This window comes from Scyliorhinus torazame, chromosome 13, assembly GCF_047496885.1.
Source record: "Scyliorhinus torazame isolate Kashiwa2021f chromosome 13, sScyTor2.1, whole genome shotgun sequence".
NCBI lineage: Eukaryota > Metazoa > Chordata > Chondrichthyes > Carcharhiniformes > Scyliorhinidae > Scyliorhinus > Scyliorhinus torazame.
In genome coordinates this window covers 85,734,290-85,760,706 of record NC_092719.1, presented here as the reverse complement: position 1 = coordinate 85,760,706, position 26,417 = coordinate 85,734,290, and the positions used below count along the sequence as shown (strand labels likewise).

Here is a 26,417-nt window from a genome sequence, read left to right as displayed (position 1 = left end):
GTGATTATGTGGGACGAGGAAGGGGAAGGGGGGGGGGGGAATTTTTTCAATTTTGTAACTTTTCTCTTTTCCCCTCGTGGCGGGGGGGGGGGGGGGTATGGGAACTGTGGGCGTCGGTGGGAAGGGAAGGGGAATGGAACTGCGCCATCAGGGGCGGGGCCGAGTGGGAAACGCGGGCTTTGCTCCCGCGCTATGGTAATTGTGGCGGGAACGGGGACGCAGGAAGGAGGGGGCCTCGCACAATGAGGGGCCGAGGACAAACGGGGGAAGCCGAGGTCAGCCAGAGTTTGCTGACTTCTGGGAACAACCTGGGGGGTGTAATTACGCTAGAGGGGGATCTAGGGGAGGGAGCTAACTGGGTTGCTGCTGCTAAGGGGAAGGGGGAGCTGTTATGGGGCGGGGTGGTCGGGACGGGAGAGCACCGCCGGTGGGATATACAGGTACGTGGGAACCGGGTGAGGAGCTGGGTTAGAAAAGGGAATGGCTAGTCGACATGGGGGGGGGGGTAAAAGAGCCCCCCCCCCCCCCCCAACCCGGCTGATCATGTGGAACGTGAGAGGGCTGAATGGGCCGATTAAAAGGGCACGGGTACTCGCACACCTAAAGAACTTAAAGGCAGATGTGGTCATGTTGCAGGAGACGCACTTGAAACTGGCAGATCAGGTCAGACTACGTAAAGGATGGGTGGGGCAGGTGTTCCATTCGGGTTTGGATACGAAGAATAGGGGGGTGGCTATCTTAGTGTGGAAACGGGTACAGTTTGAGGCAAAGACCATAGTGGCGGACAGTGGGGGTAGATATGTGATGGTGAGTGGCAGATTGCAAGGGGAGGCGGTGGTTCTGGTGAACGTATACGCCCCGAACTGGGATGATGCAAACTTCATGAAGCGCATGCTGGGGCGTATGCCGGACCTTGAGGCGGGAAAGCTGGTAATGGGGGGAGACTTCAATACGGTGCTTGATCCAGGGCTGGACCGGTCTAGGTCTAAGACCGGGAGGAGGCCAGCAGCGGCCAAGGTGCTTAAGGACTTCATGGAGCAGATGGGAGGAGTAGACCCCTGGAGATTTATTAGGCCTAGGAGTAAGGAGTTTTCATTTTTCTCCCATGTTCACAAGGTGTATTCACGGAGAGACTTTTTTGTCCTGGGAAGGGCACTGATTCCGAAGGTGACGGGGACGGAGTACATGGCCATAGCCATTTCGGACCACGCTCCACATTGGTAGATCTGGAGATAGGAGAGGAAAAGGAGCAGCACCCACTCTGGAGATTGGATATGGGGTTGTTGGCGGATGAGGGGGTATGTCTAAGGGTGAGGGGGTGTATCAAAAGGTACCTGGAGCTTAATGATAACGGAGAGGTCCAGATGGGAGTGGTCTGGGAGTCGCTGAAGGCGGTGGTCAGAGGGGAACTGATATCCATAAGGGCCCATAAAGGGAAGCAAGAGAGCAAAGAAAGGGAGCGACTGTTGAGAGAACTTCTGAGGGTAGACAGGCAATATGCAGAGGCTCCGGAGGAGGGACTGTACAGGGAAAGACAAAGGCTACATATGGAATTTGACCTGCTGACCACGGGCAAGGCAGAAGCACAGTGGAGGAGGGCACAGGGAGTACAATATGAGTATGGAGAGAAGGCGAGCCTGTTACTGGCCCAACAACTGAGGAAGAGGGGAGCGGCAAGGGAGATAGGTGGGGTGAGGGATGAGGAAGGTGAGATGGAACGGGGAGCAGAGAGGGTGAACGGGGTGTTTAAGGCATTCTACGAGAGGCTGTATAAGGCTCAGCCCCCGGAAGGGAAGGAGGGAATGAAGCATTTCCTAGATCGGCTGGAATTCCCGAAGGTGGAGGAGCAGGAGAGGGCGGAACTGGGAGCACAGATTGAGGTGGAGGAGGTGGTAAAGGGGATTGGGAGCATGCAGGCGGGGAAGGTCCCGGGACCGGATGGGTTCCCGGTGGAATTTTATAGGAAATACATGGACCTACTGGCCCCGCTTTTGACGAGAACCTTTAATGAGGCCAGGGAAAGGGGGAGGTTGCCCCCGACTATGTCGGAGGCGACGATATCGTTACTCTTAAAGAAGGAAAAAGACCCGCTGCAGTGCAGGCCTATTTCCCTCCTGAACGTGGATGCTAAGCTCCTGGCCAAGGTGATGGTGACAAGGATAGAGGATTGTGTCCCGGGGGTGGTCCACGAGGATCAAACTGGGTTCGTTAAGGGGAGACAGCTGAACACGAATATGCGGAGGCTGCTAGGGTGATGATGATGCCCCCGCCGGAGGGGGAGCCGGAGATAGTGGTGGCGATGGACGCTGAAAAAGCATTTGACAGAGTGGAGTGGGACTACCTGTGGTAAGTGTTGAGGAAATTTGGTTTTGGAGAGGGGTTTATTGGATGGGTACAGCTGCTATATAGGGCCCCGGTGGCAAGTGTGATCACGAACAGGCAGAGGTCCGACTACTTCCGTCTTTATAGAGGGACAAGACAGGGGTGTCCCCTGTCCCCGTTACTGTTTGCATTGGCAATTGAGCCGCTGGCCATAGCACTGAGGGGCTCTAGGAAGTGGAGGGGAGTACTCGGGGGAGGAGAAGAACACCGGGTATCATTATATGCAGATGATCTATTGCTGTATGTTGCTGACCCAGTGGAGGGGATGCCTGAGATAATGCGGACACTCAGGGAGTTTGGGGAATTTTCGGGGTACAAATTGAATATGGGGAAGAGTGAGTTGTTCGTGGTGCATCCGGGGGAGCAGAGTAGGGGAATAGATGATTTACTGCTGAGGAGGGTAATAAGAGATTTCCGGTACTTAGGGATCCAGATAGCCAGGAGCTGGGGAACCCTACATAGGCTTAATTTAACACGATTGGTGGAACAGATGGAGAAGGATTTTAAGAGATGGGACATGGTGTCCCTGTCACTGGTGGGTAGGGTGCAGGCAATCAAAATGGTAGTCCTCCCGAGATTTCTTTTTGTGTTCCAGTGCCTCCCGGTGATGGTTACGAGGGCATTTTTCAAAAAAAATTAAGAAGAGTGTTATGAGCTTTGTGTGGGCTGGGAAGACCCCGAGAGTGAGGAGGGGGTTTTTGCAGCGTAGCAGGGAAAGGGGGGGACTGGCACTGCCGAGCTTAAGTGATTATTATTGGGCTGCCAATATCTCAATGGTGTGTAAGTGGATGGGAGAAGGGGAGGGAGCGGCGTGGAAGAGACTGGAAATGGCGTCCTGTAAAGGAACCAGCCTACAAGCATTGGCGACGGCGCCGTTGCCGTCCTCCCCGAAGAAATACACCACAAGTCCAGTGGTGGTGGCAACGCTGAAAATTTGGGGGCAGTGGAGACGGCATAAGGGAATGGCGGGTGCCTCGGTGCGGTCCCCGATAAGGAATAATCATAGATTTGTCCCGGGGAGAATAGATGGGGGATTTAGACCATGGCAGAGAGCAGGGATTGTGCAACTGAGGGATCTGTTCTTAGACGGGACTTTTGCGAGTCTGGGAGCGCTGACGGAAAAATACGGGTTGCCCCAGGGGAATGCATTTCGGCATATGCAATTGAGGGCTTTTGCGAGGCAACAGGTGAGGGAATTGCCGCAGCTCCCGACGCAGGAGATTCAAGATAGAGTGATTTCGGGGACATGGGTGGGGGATGGTAGGGTGTCAGATATATACAGGGAAATGAGAGACGAGGGGGAGATCATGGTGGATGAGCTGAAGGGAAAATGGGAAGAAGAGCTGGGGGAAGAGATTGAAGAGGGGCTGTGGGCAGATGCCCTACGCAGGGTAAACTCTTCGTCCTCGTGTGCCAGGCTTAGCCTGATACAATTCAAGGTCTTGCACAGGGCGCACATGACCGGAGCAAGGCTCAGTAAATTTTTCGGGGTAGAGAATAGGTGCGGGAGATGCGCGAGAAGCCCAGCGAACCACACCCACATGTTTTGGTCATGCTCGGCACTGCATAGGTTCTGGGTGGGGGTGGCAAATGTGCTTTCGAAGGTGGTGGGGGTCCGGGTCGAGCCAAGCTGGGGGTTGGCTATATTCGGGGTTGCAGAAGAGCCAGGAGTGCAGGAGGCGAGAGAGGCTGATGTTTTGGCCTTTGCGTCCCTAGTAGCCCGGCGAAGGATATTGTTCATGTGGAAGGAAGCTAAACCCCCGGGCGTGGAGGCCTGGATAAACGACATGGCAGGGTTTATAAAATTGGAACGGATAAAGTTCGCACTAAGAGGTTTGGCTCAAGGGTTCACCAGGCGGTGGCAACCGTTCATTGACTATCTCGCAGAACGATAAAGGAAATGGGAAGTAGCAGCAGCAACCCGGGGGGGGAGGGTGGGGGGGGAGGGCTCGGGTGGGTCCTCGGGTGTTTTTGTATGGATATTTTTACTTGGATATGTATTTTGGCTTGTTTGACTTTATTATTTGGGAGAGTTAATATTTTGTTCTGGCAGTTGCCATTTAGTTTATATGTTATTTATTTATTTGTTAAAACGGTCATTATTATTTATATTGTTTTATTGTTGTAAAAAGGGAAACATTTTTGTACTGTTTTGTTTGGCCGAAAAAGTTTGAATAAAATATGAATTTGAAGTGGAGGCAGCCTGCTGCTTACCGCATATCGTGGCCTTTGCCTCTGGCTGGCGTTCTCTGACGGCCCTGGCTCACTTGCCAGCAAGACATGCCTCGCCTTGCCACTCTATTCCGGAGGCTGATTCAGAGCCTTGCCGTTGTAGCGAATGGGCAAACACTGGGGAGCTGGTGGCCACTGTTGCCACCCAGTGCCCCCTCCTCCCGGTCGATGCCAGTAGGGCCATGGAGGTCACCTCAGGTGGAGGGGCAGCTGGATTGAGCTCCGGATTCCCCTCCTTCACCTGGCTCTGCCAGCCTGGTGGCTCCCCAATGTCTGCACCATCAGCGGTGGTTCTCAGTGACTGGAACATGCTCTGGAGTGCCTCTGTAATGCCCACCTGAAACTGGGACATGCTCCCCAGCACCTCAGTAAAGTTCACCTGGAACTGGGGCACGTTCCCCAGCGAGCTGGACATGCTGCCATGGCTATCACTGATTGAGCTACGCCATGGACACCTCCATTCATTCTGCTAAAGTCGTGCAACAGGCTTTCCACTGGGGCCGCCATCTAAGCAGTGTTCGCCTCTGCGCCATGCATTGCCAACGTTGTTTCCTACCCATAATCTTTGGACTCCTCCAACCGATTAGGGACTTGCAGAAGTGTCACTGACATCCCCCTCTGAATCACACGGCCGCACCCTATCAACTGCATCAGCTCCGGGTAAACCTGGACCAGAGGTTCAGCATCTGACTGGGACCCAGTTTGGTCCTGGGATCCAGCAGACCTCTGACTGCTGTCCTGCCTGGATGTTCCTGCTTGCACCTGATGCGCATCGTCACCTGTGTAGTGTTCACCAGATTGTGCCCCAGAAGCCTGTTCACTACTTGCCCACTGAGGTGCGTATCTCTGCGCCGGTGGAGGGTGGGATTGACAGCTGTGACGCATCTGTGGCTGGTCTCCTCGGTGGCATGGTTGTGCGCTGTGGTTTTTGCGCTGCGGCGTCAGTTTAAGTGTTGCTCCCCTTGTTCACTGTCTCGGAGAATCAGCTGGCGATACAATAATTTGCGACATGAGGCCTGTTGAGCGGACCAATTAACATTTGATACCGGTGCCGCCCTCACCGGGTCAACTGTCGGAAAGCTCGCGGCAGTTCCCGCTCGCTAATACGTGCACAAAGTTTCTGTTAAATCGCAGCCACTGTTAGATCCAAGGAAGTGCCATACAAATTGGCCAGTAAAACAACAGGTCTGAGGATTGGGAACAGTTTAGAATTCAACAAAAGAGCACCAAGGAATTGATTAAGATGGGGAAAATAAGAGTTAACGGAGTAAGATTGCATGTTTCTATAAATATGTGAAAAGAAAAAGATTGGTGTAGACATATGAAGGTCACTTACAGTCTGAAACGGGAAATTAAAATGGGGAACAAAGAAATGGCTGACAAGCCAAGTGCATACTTTTGTCCTTTCTTCACAAAGGAGGACACAAATTACACACCAGAAATGTAATGGAACTCTGGGTTTAGTGAGAGTGAGGAACTGAAGGAAATTGGTGTTAGCAGGAAAATGGTATTGGGGAAGTTGGTGGGATTGAAGGCCAATAAATGCCCAGGGCCTGATCATCTGCATCTCAGTACTTTAGGAAGTGGCCCTAGAAATAGTGGATGCATTGGTGGTCATCTTCCAAGATTCGATAGACTCTGGAACGGTTCATCCTGATTGGAGGGTACCTAATGTGACAGGATCGTACAGAGTGAGCATGGATTTATGAAAGGGAAATCATGCTTGACAAATCGACGGGAATTCTGAGAGGACGTAATTAGTAGAGTTGATGAGGGGCAGCCAGTGGATGTGGTTTATTTGGACTTTCAGAAGGCTTTCGACAAAGCCCCACATAAGAGATTAGTGTGTAAAATTACAGCACACTACATTGGAGGTAGTGTATTGAGATGGATAGAAAACCTGTTTGCTGATGGCTGATCGGCGAAGGATGAGCCTCCCAACTAGGCTGATCACATGGAATGTGAGAGGACTGAATGGGTTGGTTAAGAGGGTACGCGTGTTCGCGCATTTGAGAAGACTGAAGGCGGACGTAATGTTACAGGAGATGCACCTTAGAGTAACTGATCCAATCAGATTAAGGAAGGGATGGGTCGGACAAGTTTTTCACTCGGGGCTGGACTCGAAGACTAGAGGGGTTGCGAACCTGATTAATAAGTGAGTGGTATTTGAGACTGGAAGAATAGTTGCGGATGTGAGAGGCCGGTACATTATGGTCAGTGGGAAACTGGAGGGGTGGCAGGTGGTTCTCATAAATGTGAACACGCCAAATTGGGATGATGCGGAGTTTATAAAGAGGATGCTGGAGAAGATCCCGGACCTGGATTTGCATAAGTTGATCATGGGAGGGGACTTCAACACAGTTATTGACCCTGGGTTAGACCGGTCGAGCTCCAGGACGGGCAGGGTGCCCGCAATGGCAAAGGAGCTAAAGGGGTTTATGGAGCAGATGGGGGTGAACCCATGGAGATTTGGGCAGCCGAGAGCGAAGAAGTTCTCCTACTCACACGTGCATAAAGTGTACTCCCGGATTGATTTTTATATTTTGAACAGGGCTCTACTGACGGGGGTAGTGGACACTGGGTATTCGGCCTCAGATCATGCCCCGCACTGGGTTGACCTACAGATTAGCAGGGAGAGTAGCCAGCGCCCGCACTGGAGGCTGGATGTGGGACTTTTAGCTGACGAAGAGGTGTGCGGACGGCTGAGGAAATGTATTCAGAACTACCTGGAAGTCAACGACACAGGTGAAGTTTCGGCGGCGGCGGCGGTGGCCTGGGAGGCATTGAAGGCGGTGGTTAGAGGGGAGCTGATCTCGATATGGGCCCGTAGGGAGAAGGCAGACAGAGCAGAGACTGAACGACTGATCAAGGAGATATTGCAGGTCGACAGGAGGTATGCGGAGACCCCAGAGGCAGGGCTTTTAAGGGGATGACGGAGGCTACAGACGGAGTTTGGCTTGTTAACTACAGGGAGGGCGGTAGAGCAGCTGAGGAAGGAGAGGGGGGCGATCTATGAGCATGGGGAGAAGGCCAGCAGAATGCTTGCGCAGCAGCTTAGAAAGAGGAAGGCAGCCAGGGAGATAGGGAAAGTAAAGGACGGGGACGAGAACCTGGTTGGAGACTCAGCAGGGGTGAATAAGGCGTTCAAGGAGTTTTAAAGTAGGCTGTATGGGTCGGAACCCCCAGCTGGGCCGGAGGGGATGAGGCACTTTTTAGGGGGGTTGAAATACCTGAGTTTGGACCCATGGACCAGTTGAACCAGGAACATTCTCATCACAATGGATGTCTAGGCACTCTACACCAGCATCCCCCATGACAACAGCATTGCTGCAATAGCCTCAGTACTCAACACCGACAACTGCCAATCTCCAGGAGCAATTCTGCAACTCATTCGCTTAATCCTGGGTCACAACGTCTTCACCTTCGACAACAAGTTCTTCATCCAGACACACGGAACAGCCATGGGGACCAAATTCGCATCTCAATATGCCAACATCTTCATGCACAAGTTTGAACAAGACCTCCTCGCCGCACAGGACCTTCAACCGACGTTATACACCAGATACATCGGTGACATTTTTTTCCTTTGGACCCACGGCAAAGAAACACTGAAACAACGACATGATGGCATCAGTAAGTTCCATCCCACCATCAGACTCACCATGAACTACTCTCCAAAATCGGTTGCATTCTTGGACACACTCATCTCCATCAAGGACGGTCACCTCAGCACTTCGCTTTACCGCAAGCCCACGGATAACCTCACGATGCTCCACTTCTCCAGCTTCCACCCTAAACACATTAAAGAAGTCATCCCCTCTGGACAAGCCCTCCATATACACAGGATCTGCTCAGGCGAGGAGGAGCATAACAGACATCTACCGACGCTGAAAGATGCCCTCGTACGAATATGGCGCTCGACTCATCGATCGACAGTTCCAACGAGCTACAGCAAAAACGCTCACCGACCTCCTGAGAAGACAAACACGGGACACAACCGACAGAGTACCCTTCGTCGTCCAGTATTTCCCCGGAGCGGAGAAACTACGACATCGTCTTCGCAGCCTTCAACACAAAGAACAAAGAACAAAGAAATGTACAGCACAGGAACAGGCCCTTCGGCCCTCCAAGCCCGTGCCGACCATACTGCCCGACTAAACTACAATCTTCTACACTTCCTGGGTCCGTATCCTTCTATTCCCATCCTATTCATATATTTGTCAAGATGCCCCTTAAATGTCCCTATCGTCCCTGCCTCCACTACCTCCTCCGGTAGTGAGTTCCAGGCACCCACTACCCTCTGCGTAAAAAACTTGCCTCGTACATCTACTCTAAACTTTGCCCCTCTCACCTTAAACCTATGCCCCCTAGTAATTGACCCCTCTACCCTGGGGAAAAGCCTCTGACTATCCACTCTGTCTATGCCCCTCATAATTTTGTATACCTCTATCAGGTCGCCCCTCAACCTCCTTCGTTCCAGTGAGAACACATCATCAATGAAGACAAACATCTTGCCAAGGTCATCCCCACATCCCCGCTACTTGCCTTCGACCAACGTGGTCTACCTCAAATCTTGCAGGAAAGGATGTCCTGATGCGTGGTACATTGGCGAGACCATGCAGACGCCGCGACAGCGGATCAACGGACATCGCGCAACAATCGCCAGGCAAAAATGTTCCTTTCCAGTCAGGGAATACGTCAGCAGTCAAGGGCATTCAGCCTCTGATCTCTGGGAGCGTTCTCCAGGGCGGCCTTCAGGACGCCCGACAAAGCAGAATCGCCAAACAGAAACTCATAGCCAAGTTCCGCACACATGAGTACGGCCTCAACCGGGACCTTGGATTCATGTCGCATTACATTCACCCCCCACCATCTGGCCTCAGCTTGCGAAATCCTACCAACTGTCGTGGCTTGAGACCATTCACACCTCTTTAACCTGGGATTACCCCTCTCTCTGGACCTGTAAAGTCTTAATTATCTGCAAATGCTTGCATTCAAAGCATTGTCTTGCATCTTTGACTTTGTCGATATATATCTTTCTGGAACCTACCTCTTCATTCACCTGAGAAAGGAGCAGTGCTCCGTAAGCTAGTGATTTGAAACAAACCTGTTGGACTTTAACCTGGTGTTGCAAGACTTCTTACTGGCCTTATTAATATTTTAGATGAGGGAACTAAATGTAAAATTTCTATATTTGCAGATTACACAAAGCTGGGTGGGCGGGTAAGCGAGTAAAATGCAGAGATGCTTCAATGTGATTTGGACAAGCTGAATGAGTGGGCAAATGCATGGCAGACGCAGTGTAATGTTCTTGAAGGTGAGGTTATCCACTTTATTAGCAAAAACAGGAAGGCAGATTATTATCTCAATAGCTATAGATTGAGAGAGGGAAATGTACAACAAGACCTGGGTGTCCTCATATACTAATCGTTGAAGTTAAATATACCAATCGCTATCGTTAAATAGCCCTACTCGGGAAGGGGCCATATTAGACCTGGCGCTGGGAAAGAGCCCGGCCAGGTGATCGAAATTTCAGTCGGAGATCATTTCGGGAACAGTGATCATAATTCTGGAAGTTTTAAGCTGCTAATGGAAAAGGACAAGAGTGGTCCTCGGGTGAAGATGTTAGACTGGGTGAAGACTAATTACAACAGCATTCGGCAGGATCTGGAGAGTTGACTGGGCGAGGCTGTTTGAGGGAAAATCAACATCCGGCATGTGGGAGGCTTTCAAATGTCAGTTGATTGGAATTCAGGACCGGAAAGTACCTGTGAGGATGAAAGATAAGGGTGACAAGTATAGGGAACCTTGGATAACGAATCTTGTCAAAAAGAAAAAGGAAGCATTCGTAAGGTCTAAAAGGCTGAGGGCAGATGAAGCCGTTGAAGAATATAAAGCAAGTAGGAAGGAACTTAAGGTAGGAGTTAGGAAGGCTAAAAGGGGTCATGAAATGTCATTGGCAAACAGGATTAAGGAAAATCCTAAGGTGTTTTATACATGTGTAAAGAGCAAGAGGGTAGCCAGAGAAAGGGTTGGTCCGTTCAAGGATATTGGATGGAATCTCTGTACGGAAGCAGAGGAACTGGGAGAGATACTAAATGAATACTTTGCCCCGATATTCACCAAAAAGAAGGACTTGGTGGATGAGGATTATAGGGTAGAGTGTGTCGATATTTTGAGTCATGTTGATATTAATAAAGAGGTGTTGGGCATCTTAAAACGCATTAAAGTAGATAAGTCCCCAGGGCCTGATGGGATCTACCCCAGAATACTGTGGGAGGCAAGGGAGGAAATTGCTGGGGCCTTGACAGTAGTCTTTGTATCCTCATTTGATTAAGGTGAAGTTTCAGAGGACTGGAGAGCAGCCAATGTTGTTCCATTGTTTAAGAAGGACAGCAGGGATAATCCAGAAAATAATAGGCCGATGAGCCTTACACCAGTGGTAGGAAGATTATTGGAAAAGATTCTTGGAGATAGCATTTACTCACATTTGGAAACAAATGGACTTATTAGTGATGGACAGCATGGTTTTGTGAACGGGAGGTCAAGCCTCACTAATTTGATCGGGTTTTTCGAGGAAGTGACAAAGATCATAGATGACGGAAAGGCAGTAGATACTGTGTACATGGACTTCAGTAAAGCCTTTGACAAGGTACCTCATGGTAGACTGGAACAAAAGGTGAAGTCACATGGGATCAGAGGAGAGCTGGCAAGTTGGATACAGTACTGGCTTGGGCACAGAAGACAGAGGGTAGCAGTAGAAGGATGCTTTTCTGAATGGAAGGCTGTGACTAGCGACATTCCACAGGGATCAGTCCTGGGGCCTTTGTTGTTCATGGTGTTTATAAATGATTTGCAAGAAAATGTAGCTGGTCTGATTTGTAAGTTCGCAGACGACACAAAAATTGGTGGCGTTGCGAATAGTGAAGAGGATTGTCAGAGGATACAGCAGGATATAAACTGGTTGGAGTCTTGGGTGGAGAAATGGCAGATAGAGTTTAATCCGGACAAGTGTGAGGTAATGCACTTTGGAAGGTCCAATGCATGTAGGAATTACACGATAAATGGTAGAACTCTTGCGAGTACTGACAGGCAGAGAGATCTGGGCGTGCATGTCCACCGAAAGTGGCAACGCATGTGGATAAGGTGGTCAGGAAGGCATACGGCATGTTGGCCTTCAGCATTTGGGGCATTGAATATAAAAATTGGCAAGTTGTGTTGCACCTGTACAGGACCGTAGTTCGGCCTCATTTGGAATATTGTGTACAATTCTGGTCGCCACACTACCAGAAGGATGTGGATACTTTGGAGAGGATACCGAATCGGTTTACTAGCATGTTGCCTGGTATGGAGGGCATTAGCTGTGAGGAAAGGTTAGATAAACTCGATCTGATCTCACTGGAACGACGGAGGTTGAGAGGCGACCTGATAGAAGTCTACAAGATTATGATTGGCATAGACAGAGTGGATAGTCAGATGCTCTTTCCTAGGGTAGGAGAGTCAAGTACTAGGGGACATAGGTTAAAAGTGCGTGGGGACAAGTTAAGAACAGAAGTGCGAGGCAAATTTTCTTACACAGAGGGTGGTAAATATATGGAACGCGTTGCTTGGGGAGGTGGTGGGAGCAGGTACAATAGTGGCATTTAAGCGACATCTAGACAAATATATGAATACGGTGGGAATGTTAGGATACGGACTCTGTAAGTGCAGACGGTTTTAGTTTAGGGAGGTACCAAGCTTGGAGGGCCGAAGGGCTTGTTCCTGTGCTGTATTGTTCTTTGTTTGTTCTTTGAAGTTAAGCGTGCAGGTTCAATAGGTTTCAAAGAAGGGAAATGGTATTTTTAAGGGTGGCACAGTGGTTAGCACTGCTGCCTCACAGCTCCAGGAACCTGGGTTTAATTCCGGCCTCAGGTGACTGTGGAGTTTGCACTTTCCCCCCGTGTCTGAGTGGATTTCCTCCGGATGCTCCTGTTTCCTCCCACAGTCCAAAGATGTGCAGGTTAGGTGGATTGGCCATGCTAAATTGCCCTTAGTATCCAAAAAAGGTTGGGTGGAGTTAAGGGGATGGGATGGAGGTGTGGGCTTATGTAGGGTGCTCTTTCTAAGGACGGGTGCAGACTTGAAAGGCTGAATGGCCTCCTTCTGCACTGCAGGGATTCTATGTTGTCCTTCATGTCGAGAGGATTTGGGTACAGGAGCAGGAATATCTTGCTGCAATTATACAGGGCCTTGATGAGGCATTACATGCAATACTGTGTGCAGTTTTGGTCTCCTTATCTGAGAAAGGATGTTCTTGCTCTAGCAGGAGTGCAGCAAAAGTTTACCAGACTGATTCCTGGGATGGCGGGAGTGACGTATGAGCAGAGATTGAGTTGGTTAGGATAATATTCACTGGAGTTCAAAAGAACAATGGGGGATCTAATAGAAACCTATAAAATTCTAACAAGACTAAACCGGGTAGATGCAAGAAGGGTGTTCCCAATGGCGAGGGAGACTAGAACCAGGGGTCACAGCCTGAGGAAAAGGGGTAAACCATTTCGGACTGGATGAGGAGAAATGTCTTCACCCAGAGAGTGGTCGACCTATGGAATTCACGACCACAGAAAGCAGTTGAGGCCCAAACATTGTATATTTTCAAGGAGTTAGATATAGCTCTTGGGGCTAAAGGAATCAAAGGATATGGGGGGAAAGCAGGAAAAGGCTATCAAGTGGCATGATCATAGTGATTGGCGGAGCAGGCTCAAATGGCCCTCTCCTCTTTGCTATGTTTCTATGTTCATATTGATACTCTTTCAGTGTCCAGATGAATACAAGAGGAAAAGCTTCGACATGTCACTTTTTTTTAGCAATACTTACTCATATTATCCCTCTTACATTGCCTGTAAGCATTTGGTGTTCTTGTTTTCACTTGGAATCTTAATTTTTACCTCCCCATGACATGTTTTCTATTCCATATAATGACTTTTAGACCAAAAGCTGTAAAGTAAACTCCCTTTTAAATTTCAATTGATTTGAGAACTCTATTTTTTCGTCCCTAATTTTGCCACCATGAAGTGTATTTGTGCTCTGACTTTCTTTTATTTAAGATTTGCTGCTGTTAATCCATCAACTAGTTCAGCTGACTTTTCCACCCATTTAGTTTGGCGGTCCTTTCTTGGCTCGCTGACCATTTTGTTTATCTGGTCCAGCACTTTGTAATCTTCGTCTGTGCTTTTCTACTTTTGTATTGAATCCAACAATTTTGTGATTATTTCCATCTTTTTCTCTTGCCTCCCTGATTTATTTGCACACGTCATTCACTAATCTAAAACTGGCAACACTGTCCTAATCCAATTTAGTTCTGGCCTCTTATGATTTCTCAGTTGTATCGCTCCATCATTGATGGTTGTGCTTCCAACTGCGTGGGCTTTAAGCTCTGAGATTCCCCACCCTAAACGTTTCCACCGTAGCTTCTTCCTTTAAGACTGCCTTTAAAGCCCATCTCTTTGGCCAAGCATTTGGCCATCCACCCTGTGACCCAGTGTCTAATTTTGCTTCATAACACTCCTGAGAAGCATCTTAGGGCAGTTTATTAGATATAAAGCACTATATAAATAAGTTGTCGTTGGACTAAAAATATACTGATTTGGGAAATCAATTGAAATTAATTGAAACTAATTAGTGTGATAATTATGTGCTACCTTACCAAAACTAGCATGCATATAATTTTCATGATTACATAGTCTTGGTGGTTAATGTTGGTTTAAGGAGTTGGAAACACAATATTGCTTGAATTGTGAAAAATAACATCCCTGTTTAAAGCTGCATTTATTTAGTAACATTGATACATTGGGATATGTTCTTGTTATTGTGATGCTGAATTAGAACAGATAATCTGGACAATGTATTCCATGTATTGAGAAATTATTGTGTCATTGAAAAGTAAATTGTTAGTGATGCTGAATTATTTATTTGTAAATTAATTATTTGTAAATTAATTAGTGCAACAAAATTGATTGCACCATCAATTAGAAATATGTTATTTTCATTGGACCCAATAGAGGGGATGGAAGAAATCAAGAGGATTCTAGGGGAAATTGGCAGGTTTTCGGGGTATAAGCTAAATATGGGGAAAAGTGAGATGTTTGCGGTCCAGGCGAGGGGACAGGAGAGGCGATTGGGGGAGCTGCCATTTAGATTAGTAGGGTGAAGCTTTAGGTACCTAGGCATTCAAGTGGCGCGGGAATGGGACCGGCTGCATAAATTAAATCTGGCCCAACTAGTAGACCAAATGAAGGACTATTTTCGGAGATGGGGCGCGCTTCCGTTGTCACTGGCTGGGTGAGTGCTGACGGTGAAGATGACGGTCCTCCCGAGATTCCGGTTTGTATTTCAGTGACTCCCCATCTTTATTCTGCGGTCTTTTTTTAAACGGGTCAACTAAGTGATCACTGGCTTTGTTTGGGCGGGCAAGACCCCGCGAGTAAGGAAGGTAATGCTTGAGCGGAGTCGGGTGAGGGCGGGCTGGCGCTGCCAAATTTTAGTAACTATTACTGAGCGGCGAATATAGCTATGATCGGGAAGTGGGGGAGGGGTCGGCATGGGAGCGTATGGAGGTGGCTTCATGCAAGGACACCAGTCCGGGGGTGTTTATAACTGCGCCTCTGCCGTTCCCGCCGGCACGGTACTCCACCAGCCCGTGGTGGTGGCGGCCCTGAGAGTCTGGGGGCAATGGAGGAGACATGTGGGAGCAGAGGGAGCGTCGGTCTGGTCCCCAATCTGTAATAATCACCAGGCTTGCCCTGGGAAGTATGGGTGGGGGATTCCGGATATGGCGGAGAGCAGGGATTGAGAGGATGGGATATAGAGGGGAGCTTTCCGAGTATGAGGGCGCTGGAGGAGAAGTTTGGGTTGGCGAGGGGAAACAAATTCAGGTATCTGCAGGTGCGGGACTTCCTACGTAAACCGGTGTCAACCTTCCCGTTCCTACCGCTAAGGGGGATTCAGGACAGGGTAGGTTCCAGAGGGTAGGTAGGAGAAGGGAGCGTCTCTGACATTTACAAGGAACTTATGGGGTCAGAGAAGATGCAGACCGAGGAGCTGAAGCGCAAGTGGGAGGAGGAGCTGGGAGGAGAGATAGAGGATGGTCTATGGGTGGATGCGTTGAGTAGAGTCAACGCGTCCGCAACATGTGCCAAGCTCAGCATGATGCAATTCAAGGTCGTTCATCGTGCTCACATGACAGTGGCCCGGATGAGCAGATTCTTTGGGATGGAAGACCGGTGTGCAAAATGTGCCGGAGGACCAGCAAACCATATCCACATGTTCTGGACATGTCCGAAGCTTGGGGGAGTTTGGCAGGGGTTTGCAGATGTCATGTCCACGGTGTTAAAAACAAGAGGTGTTGATTTTCGGGGTGTCGGAAGACCCGGGAATCCAGGAGGAGAAAGAGGCAGACGTTCTAGCCTTTGCTTCCCTGGTAGCCCGGAGACGGATACTATTAGCTTGGAGGGACTCAAAGCCCCTGACGTCGGAGACCTGGCTATCGGACATGGCTAGCTTTCTCTGTTTGGAGAAAATGAAGTTCGCCTTGAGAGGGTCACTGTTAGGGTTCGCCCGGAGGTGGCAACCGTTCGTCGACTTCTTCGCGGAAAATTAATCGTCAGCCGAAGGGGGGGGGTTAGCTTAGAGTAGGGGGTTAATAAAGGTGGGACCTGTAAGGAAGGGAGACGGCTTTTGCACTATGTTCATAGTTCCATGTACATTGTTTATTTTACAATACCAAAAATACCTCCATAAAATGTTTATTAAAAAAAAAAGAAAGATGTTATTTTCAAAAATATGTGAAAAACTTGAAAGATGCATGAATTTCCCTACAGAAATTTTAATTTCTGGCCAATATATTTGGCAACGAACGAAAATATATTTTGTTCAAAGTGAAGAAATTAATCACCTTAAACAAGCATCCACCTTTTACATTGAACAGGCGCTACTGAATCAATTCATGCAGTTTAAAGATTTTGATGTATTTAGCATGTAGAAATGTTTCCACCATGCACTGGAAATAATGATTATGGAACATTATAGGGTTTGGCAAGTTCAAACAAACCAAAATGTTCATTGAAAATGAAGTTAGAAGTAAAAATTATACGTTTGTTGTGATGAAGTATAAATAACACAGCATTTTGCCAAATGTTGCTACATTTTATAATTTCCCTTTTTTGTATATGTTAGAATATTATACAAGCATAGAAATATGATCTGTGTCTTGGGTACAGGTTTCAAGATACCGTAGCTGATTTCTCTTTCTGTCCCTGTTCAGATATAGTACATGAGAATTTGAAAATCGGTTCAGATGGTGAGAGTGACCAAGCTTCTGGAACATCATCTGATGAGGTGCAGTCTCCTACTCGAGTTCGCATGAGGAACCATTTACACAGGAGAATCTCCATGGAGGTGGGTTTTATGTTCCAATTCAGGAAATACAAAATGGCTTAAAATTAGCATTTGGTTAAATAATGAGTTCTGTAAAGTTTCTTTTGCTCAACTCTACATGAGGAGGTCAAATACTTATACGTGGGTCTGAATAGAACAGGCCTTTAATGTACAGTGACATCATAAGTAGAAAATCTATAAAATTATGAATCTTCCATCTAGTCCACATTATCAGCATCTTGCCTTTCAAATGTGGCAGATCTTAAACTGCAATATTGGTGATGCTGCACCTCCATATCACATGACTAATTATATGGCATAATATCATTAACTCAACCACAGTACATTGAGTTGCCAATATCTGAATGAAAATTGCAAACAAATCCAAAGCAGCAAAAGAAGAATAAATACAACACTGCATGCAAATTGCTCTCCTCCCTCTAAAGCTACCATTTAGCAAGTGCAAGGGGAGCAAATCAGCGGCGGCATTAGTGGCTGACAGAAAGTGCAGGATGGAGCTTAAGAAAGCAATTAGGAGAGCAAAGAGGGGATATGAGAAAGCTCATATTTAGGGTAAATCCCAAGATATGGGAAGAGGATATCCAGGGAAAGAGTAGGACCCATTAGGGACCAAGGGGGAAATTTGTGGGTTGAGCCATAGGACATTGGTGTGGTGTTCGGAGAATACTTCACATCTGTCTTCACCCAAGAGAACGAGGAGGTAGATAATATACTGTTGCAGGCAGGGCATTCCACACCCTTACTACTCTCTGAGTAAAGAACATACCTCTGACGTCTGTCTTATATCTATCTCCCCTCAATTTAAAGCTATGTCCCCTGGTGCTAGACATCACCATCCGAGGAAAAAGGCTCTCACTGTCCACCCTATCCAATCCTCTGATCATCTTGTATGCCTCAATTAAGTCACCTCTTAACCTTCTTCTCTCTAATGAAATCAGCCTCAAGTCCCTCAGCCTTTCCTCATAAGATTTTCCCTCCATACCAGGCAACATTCTGGTAAATCTCCTCTGCACCCTTTCCAATGCTTCCACATCCTTCCTATAATGCGGTGACCAGAATTGCACGCAATACTCTAAATGCGGCCGCACCAGAGCTTTGTACAGCTGCAACATGATCTCATGGCTCCGAAACTCAATCCCTCTACCAATAAAAGCTAACACACCGTACGCCTTCTTAACAACCCTCTCAACCTGGGTGGCAACTTTCAGGGATCTATGTACATGGAGGGACACCAAGGTCTCTCTGCTCATCCACACTGCCAAGAATCTTACCATTAGCCCAGTACTCAGTCTTCCTGTTATTCCTTCCAAAATGAATCACCTCACACTTTTCTGCATTAAACTCCATTTGCCACCTCTTAGCTCAGCGCTGCAGCTTATCTATTTCCCTCTGTAACTTGTAACATCCTTCCGCACTGTCCACAACTCCACCGACTTTAGTGTCATCTGCAAATTTACTCACCCATCCTTCTACGCCCTCCTCCAGGTCATTTATAAAAATGACAACAGCAGTGGCCCCAAAACAGATCCTTGTGGTACACCACTAGTAACTGGACTCCAGTCTGAACACTTCCCATCAACCACCACCCTTTGTCTTCTTCCAGCTAGCCAATTTCTGATCCAAACTGCTAAATATCCCTGAATCCCATGCCTTTGTATTTTCTGCAATAGCCTACCGTGGGGAACCTTATCAAACGCTTTACTGAAATCCATATACACCACATCAACTGCTTTACCCTCATCCACCTGTTTGGTCACCTTCTCAAAGAACTCAATAAGGTTTGTGAGGCACGACCTACCCTTCACAAAACCGTGTTGACTATGTCTAATCAAATTATTCCTTTCCAGATGATTATACATCCTATCTCTTATAAACCTTTCCAAGATTTTGCCCACAATAGAAGTAAGGCTCACTGGTCTATAGTTACCGGGGTTGTCTCTACTCTCCTTCTTGAACAAGGGGACAACATTTGCTATCCTCCAGTCTTCTGGCACTATTCCTGTTGACAAAGCTGCCAATTGCTCAGCAATTTCCTCCCTAGCTTCCCAAAGAATCCTAGGATAAATCCCATCCGGCCCAGGGGTCTTATCTATTTTCACCCTTGAATTGTTAACACCTCCTCCTTATGAACCTCAAGCCCTTCTAGTGTAGTAGCCTGAATCTCAGTATTCTCCTCGACAACATTGTCTTTTTCCTGTGTGAATACTGACGAAAAATATTCATTTAGCACCTCTCCTATCTCCTTGGACTCCAAGCACAACTTCCCACTGCTGTCCTTGACTGGCCCCACTCTTACCCGAGTCATTCTTTTATTCCTGACATATCTATAGAAAGCTTTAGGGTTATCCTTGATCCTACCTGCCAAAGACTTCTCATGTCCCCTCCTGGCTCTTCTTAGCTCTCCCTTTAGGTCCTTCCTAGCTAACTTGTAACTCTCGAGCGCCCTTACTGAACCTTCATGTCTCATCTTTACATAATCCTCCTTCTTCCTGTTGACAAGTGTTTCGACTGCCTTAGTAAACCACGGTTCCCTCGCTCGACCACTTCCTCCCTGCCTGACAGGCACATACTTATCAAGGACACGCAGTAGCTGTTCCTTGAACAAGCTCCACATTTCCATTGTGCCCATCTCCTGAATTTTCCTCTCCATCTGATGCATCCTAAGTCTTGCCTTATCGCATCATAATTGCCTTTCCCCCAGATATAACTCTTGCCCTGCGGTATATACCTATTCCTTTCCATCACTAAAGTAAACGTAATCGAATTGTGGTCACTATCACCAAAGTGCTCACCTACCTCCAAATGTAACACCTGTCCTGGTTCATTACCCAGTACCAAATCCAATACGGCCTCGCCTCTCGTTGGCCTATGTACATACTGTGTCAGGAAACCCTCCTGCACACATTGGACAAAAACGGACCCATCTAAAGTACTCAAACTATAGCGTTTCCAGCCAATATTTGGTAAGTTAAAGTCGCCCATAACAACTACCCTGTTGCTTTTGCTCCTATCCAGAATCATCTTTGCAATCCTTTCCTCTACATCTCTGGAACTTTTCGGAGGCCTATAGAAAACCCCAAACAAGGTGACCTCTCCTGTCCTGTTTCTAACCTCAGCCCATACTACCTCAATTGACGAGTCCTCATCAAACGTCCTTTCTGCCACCGTAATAATGCCACCCCTCCCCCTCTTTTACCACCTTCCCTGTGCTTACTGAAATATCTAAACCCCGGCACCTGCAACAACCATTCCTGTCCCTGCTCTATCCATGTCTCCGAAATGGCCACAACATCGAAGTCCCAGGTACCAACCCATGCCACAAGTTCACCCACCTTATTCCGGATGTTCCTGGCATTGAAGAAGACACACTTTAAACCACCTTCCTGTCTGCCGGTACACTCCTGCAACTTTAAAACCTTACTCATGACCTCACTACTCTCAACCTCCTGTATACTGGAGCTACAATCCAGGTTCTCAAGCCCCTGCTGAACTAGTTTAAACCCTCCCGAAGAGCATTAGCAAATTTCCCCCCCAGGATATTGGTACCCCTCTGGTCCAGGTGTAGACCATCCCGTTTGTAGAGGTCCCACCAACCCCAAAATGAGCCCCAGTTATCCAGAAACCTGAAACCCTCCCTCCTGCACCATCCCTGTAGCCACGCATTCAACTCCTCTCTTTCCCTATTCCTCATCTCGCTATCACGTGGCACGGGTAACAACCCAGAGATAATAACTCTGTTTGTCCTAGATCTAGGTTTCCACCCTAGCTCCCTGAATTCCTGCCTTACATCCCTATCCCTTTTCCTACCCATGTCGTTGGTACCTATGTGGACCACGACTTGGGGCTGCTCCCCCTCCCCCTTAAGGATCTCAAAAACACGATCTGAGACATCACGCACCCTGGAACCTGGGAGGCAACAGACCAACCACGAGTCTCTCTCGTTCCCACAGAATCTCCTATCTATCCCCCTAACTATGGAGTCTCCAATGACTAATGCTCTACTCCTCTCCCCCTTTCCCTTCTGAGCAACAGGGACAGACTCTGTGCCAGAGACCTGCACCCCATGGCTTACCCCTGGTAAGTCATCCCCCCCAACAGTATCCAAAGCGGTATACTTGTTACTAAGGGGAACGACCACAGGGAATCCCTGTACTGACTGCTTCCTCCCAGCCCCTCTCACCGTCACCCATCTATCTTTATTCTTCGGAGTAACTACATCCCTGAAGCTTCTATCTATGACCACCTCCCGAATGATCCGAAGTTCATCCAGCTCCAGTTCCCTAACGCTGTTTCTGAGGAGCTGGAGATGGGTGCACTTCCCACAGATGAAATCAGCAGGGACACTGTCGGCGTCCCTCACCTCAAACATTCTGCAGGAGGAACATTGCACTACCTTCCCTGCCATCCCCCTAGATAAAAAAAGAAAAAGAAAGAAAGAGCTTACCTGTTATTCACTCCCCTTCTCAGCAAGCACTCACTCAGCAACCTCTGCGCCCTGCACGATAACACCTGAGGGAATATAAAAGAAAAACTACTTACCAGTCACCAGCCAATCCCTTACCTGCAGGCTGTGGCGTCACGGTTCAACGTCTTTCTACTTCTACCTGACCTCGAGCCTTCCTCTTGATCTTTACAGCGGTTGTTTTTTGGGGATAGAGGAGGGGGTAAGGAGGGAAACACTGAAGAAGTGTTTCGGGTTTAAGTGTCACTTGCCAACAGCTCCTCCACAAACTACCTTCAAATTAGGGTGACCACGACGGTGGTATGCAAATTTCCCTTGCAACGCCAATCAGCAGCTCCGCTCTACTGCTCTCTGCTGGATGCTTGTCTTCACTCGAACAGCTCGGGTCTTTAGCTCAGGTACACCTTCACGTTAGGGTGACCACGATGGAGGTATGCAAATTTCCATTGCAACACCAAGCACGTCTTTTTTGGGACATGCTGGAGGAATCCGGAGCACCCGAAGGAAACCCACGCAGAAACGGGGAGAACATGCATACTCCGCACAGACAGTGACCCAGGCCAGGTATGGAACCTGGGACCCTGGCATTGTGAATCAACAGTGCTAACCACTGTGCTACCGTGCCGCCCAGACAGTGAGTCTCACGTCAGTGGTGGGGAAACTAATTTGAGAAAATTCTGAAGGAGAGTATCTATCTCCACTTGGAGAGGCAAGGTTTGCTCAGGAATAGTCAACATGGATTTGTCAGAGGGAGGTCATGCTTAACAAATTTGATTGCATTTTTTGAGCATGTGACTAGGTGTGTAGATGAGGGTAGTGCAGTTTATGTAGGTTACATGGATTTCAGCAAAGCCTTTGACAAGGTCCCACATGGGAGACTGAAAAGAAGGGAAATGCACAAGGGATACAAGGTAACTTGATAAGGTGAATTCAAAATTGGCTTAGCTGTAGGGGTCAGAGGGTGGTGACAGATGGTTGTTTTAGTGACTGGAAGCCACAGAATTTGTGCTGGGTCCCTTATTATTTGTCATTTATACAAACAACATCGATGACTATGTGGGGGGTAGGATTTGCGGATGACACAAAGGTTGGCCGGGTGGCTGACCGTGATGTTGAGTGTTTTGGGTTACAGGAAGATATAGAACGGATGGTCAAATGGGCAGAAAAATGGCAGATGGAATTTAACCCTGAAAAGTGTGAGATGACACACTTTGGAAGTAGTAATTTGACAAGGAAGTATTCAATGAATGGCCTGACACTGGGAAATTCCAAGGAACAAAGGGACCTTGGCATGTTTGTCCATAGATCTCTGAAGTCAGAGGGCATGTTAATAGGGTGGTGAAAAAGGCACATGGGTCACTTGCCTTTATCAATCAAGACAGATTACTAAAACAGGGAGGCAATGTTGGAGTTGTATAGAACTTTGCTGAGACCACAGCTTGAGTACTTGCAATTCTGGTTGCCACATTATAGGAAGGATGTGAATGCACCAGAGGGGGTGCAGAAGCGATTCACCAGGATGTTGCCTGGGATGGAACACTTAAGTTATGAAGGGAGGTTAGATAGGCTTGGGTTGTTTTCACTCGAACAGAGAAGACTGAGGTGTAACCTGATCAATGTGTACAAGGTTATGAGGGGCTTGGACAGGGTGGATAGGGAGCAGCCGTTGCCATTAATTGACGGGTCAGTTACGAGGGGACAAAAGTTCAAGGGAAGGGCCAGGCGGTTTCGGGGCATTTGAGGAAAAACCTTTTTACCCAGACAGTGGTGATGGTATGGAATGCACTGCCTGGGAGGGAGGTAGAGGCGGGTTGCCTCACATCCTTTAAAAAGTACCTGGATGAGTACTTGGCACGCCATAATATTCAAGGCCAAGTGCTGGCATATGGGATTAGGTAGGCAAGATAGATGTCTTTCATGCATCGGTGTGGCTCGAGGGGCCAAAGAGTCTCTTCTGCACTATTATTCTGTGATTTACGTATTAATTGTAGTTCTGTAACTGACCAATAAAATCTCAACTTACTTTTCACATAGCTTTTAGCTGCTATTTTGCTTCCTCATTCAAGTCAATGCATAAAACATGTATTTATTTATTTTTAATTAAGTGGCGATTTAGCATGGCCATTCCACCTATAATCATCAAAATCTTTATTTGTGTCACAAGTAGGCTTTACACACACATTAACACTGCAACGAAGTTACTGTGTAAATCCCCTAGTGGCCACACTAGAGCACCTGTTCAGGTCCACTGAGCGAGAATTCAGAATGTCCAATTCACCTAACCAGCTCGTCTTTCAGGACTTGTGGGAGGAAAATTGAGCACCCGGAAGAAACCCACGCACACTCTGCACAGACAGTGACCCTAGCCGGGAATCAAACCCGGTTGGCTGGTGCTGTGAAGCAACAGTGCTAACCACTGTGCTACTGTGCCGTCCTAGCCTGCTGATCTTTGGGTTGTGGGGTGAGACCCACGCAGACATGGGAAAAATGTACAAACTCCACATGGACAGTGACCCAGGGCCGGGTTCGAAACCGGATCCTCGGTGCAACGCATAAAGCTTAAGAATAACAATTTAACAAACATTAAGCCATTACACAACTTTGGAAAAAAGACGCATATATCTACCCATAGAATCGCAAGTGTAATATTAGAAATTTATTTTTAAGGGTCTTGGAACTTGCGTTGAAACTTTCATGTGGGCCTTGGAACTTTTCATGTTGCTTAGGAGAAGCCACAACTAGGTAGAAAATTCACCAAAAAATAGGCTGAATTAAAAGAATGGAAAATCAAGAATTAAATACCTTGCTCATCAAGATTTTACGCAGTTCAGGCCATCATGTAGAAATTTTGAAGCAATGGTGCTTGAAATGATTTTATTTTATACACTTGTGCAGGAAAAGTTTGAGATACTTTACATCATGCTCAGTGGTGGTCAGCCATCTTTTTGAACCACTGCAGTCCATATGGTGGTAGGTACACCCACAGTGCTGATAAAGAGGCAGGAATTCTTATTTTGAGTGGCAGTGAAGCAACGGCAATATAATTCCAAGTCAGGATGGTGTGTGGCTTGGAGGGGAACTTACGATGGTGCTACGATCCAAGTTTATTTAAGTGGATGAAAAGGTCCCAGAATGGAACCCTGGCTCAATTAACCTCCACTTTTTTTTAAGAAAATGTAGAGGAACAGTCACAGGACTGATAATTAATTTTAACAACAAGAAAAAAACATTGATTAAACATGAAAAGTTGGACTATTGTGCAATCAATACTCCTCCCTTAGCTTAACAAAAACCACACCGATTTATCTTAAGCTACAATGGTCTCATGAATGCAAAAAGTCAATTTTAAGCACTCAAGTTGACTCGTTAAATACACACACTCCACTCTGAACCCAAGTTTAGTGTCTGTGGCTTTTCCCTTAGAGCTCCCCCAGATGATGATCACATGAGAGATTCCAAACTCCACTCCCAAAAGCACATTTAAAATCTTTTCTCATGAGGGCTTCCGGTGGAGGCCATGCTGTCAGTGGTCGCATATTTGGTAGCTCCCGCTTGTGGCGGTGTTTTGAACCTTTTCCCCAATTAATGGGTGGATGTTTTAGTGGAAAAAGGTGCAGGAATGGTGGAGGGAAGGTTTGTTCCACTGGTGGATGGGTTCGTGGACCAGAAGTGTTTTTAGGCGAAAGGAGCTGTTGGAGCGAGAAACATTTCCTTTGACAAAGGAGAAAATGGCGGAGGGTATGGGACCAGCCCTAACATCTCAGTGGTCTATGGAACAGCTGGTGGATTTCTTGAATGAGATGTTCACCCAGCAGAGGAAGGAGTCTCTGGAAGACCTGGCAAGATCAGTGGATCTGCTTAAGGCGGGGAGCGACCGTGTGGAGATGAGGTTGGAGTCTCAAAGCCAGACGATCCAGATGGTGGGGGAGCATGAGGAGAAGCTTGCTTCGTTGGCGGCCGAGATGGGGGTGATGCGAGATACCCAGAAGCAGCTTCAGGAGAAGGTGGAGGTTCTGGAGAACTGCTCGCGGAGAGAGAACTTGAGGATTGTGGGGTTGCCTAAGGACATTGAGGGAGAGGACGCTGGCTCATATGTGGCCAAGGTGTTGGAGAGGTTGCTGGGAGAGGGGTTCTTTGAATGGCCACTGGAAGTGGACTGACCACACAGGGCGCCGAGGGTGATGGTGGTGCTGTTGCACCGGTTTCTGGACAAGCAGCAGATCCTGAGGTGGGCCAGGCAGGCGAGGCGGTGTACCTGGGAGGGCAGCGGACTTTGAGTTTACCAGGACCTGGGTTCGGAGCTGACCAAGAGGAGAGCGGGCTTTAAGAAAGTGAAGGCTGCCTTCTTTAAGAAGGGGGTGATGTTTGGGATGATGTACTCGGCTCACCTCTGGGTGACTTACAATGGTTGAGAATACTACCTGGCTCGCCTGGTGACTTACAATGGTTGAGAATATTATTTTGCGATGCCGGCGGAAGCGATGGAGTTTGTGAGAGGCAATGGACTGGCAGAAGAAGGAGGACATTGAACTTTGGAGGAGGTGTTTTCCCTCTTGCTGGGGGCCATTGTCCTTATTCTTCTGTGAGGGTTGGGAGGTTGTTCTTGTCTCTCTCGATCTCTGAATGTTGATGTTGTTTGCAGGGGGTGGGGAATCAGTGCGGGTGGGGGAAGGGGGTCCATCCACCAACCAGGCTGATCACATGGATCACGTGAGAGGGCTGAATGGACCGGTCAAGAGGGCTCGCGTGTTCGCGCATCTGAGGAGCTTAAGGACGGATGTGGCATTTTTACAGGAAACTCACCTGTAGATCGGGGATCAGACCAGGCTTAGGAAAGGGTGGAGTGGGCAGGTCTTTCATCCAGGACTGGATTTGAAGACATTGGGGAGGCGGTCTTGATAAACAA

At 47.9% G+C, this 26,417-nt stretch overlaps 1 protein-coding gene across 1 annotated transcript in view; it reads left to right on the top strand.

The window, feature by feature from the left end:
• cdk17 (cyclin dependent kinase 17) overlaps positions 1-26,417 on the top strand; it is a 334,713-nt gene that overhangs the window by 137,587 nt on the left and 170,709 nt on the right. The window contains 1 exon segment of the mRNA XM_072471934.1: positions 16,916-17,049. Within this exon segment, the coding sequence (XP_072328035.1) occupies positions 16,916-17,049 (134 nt within the window).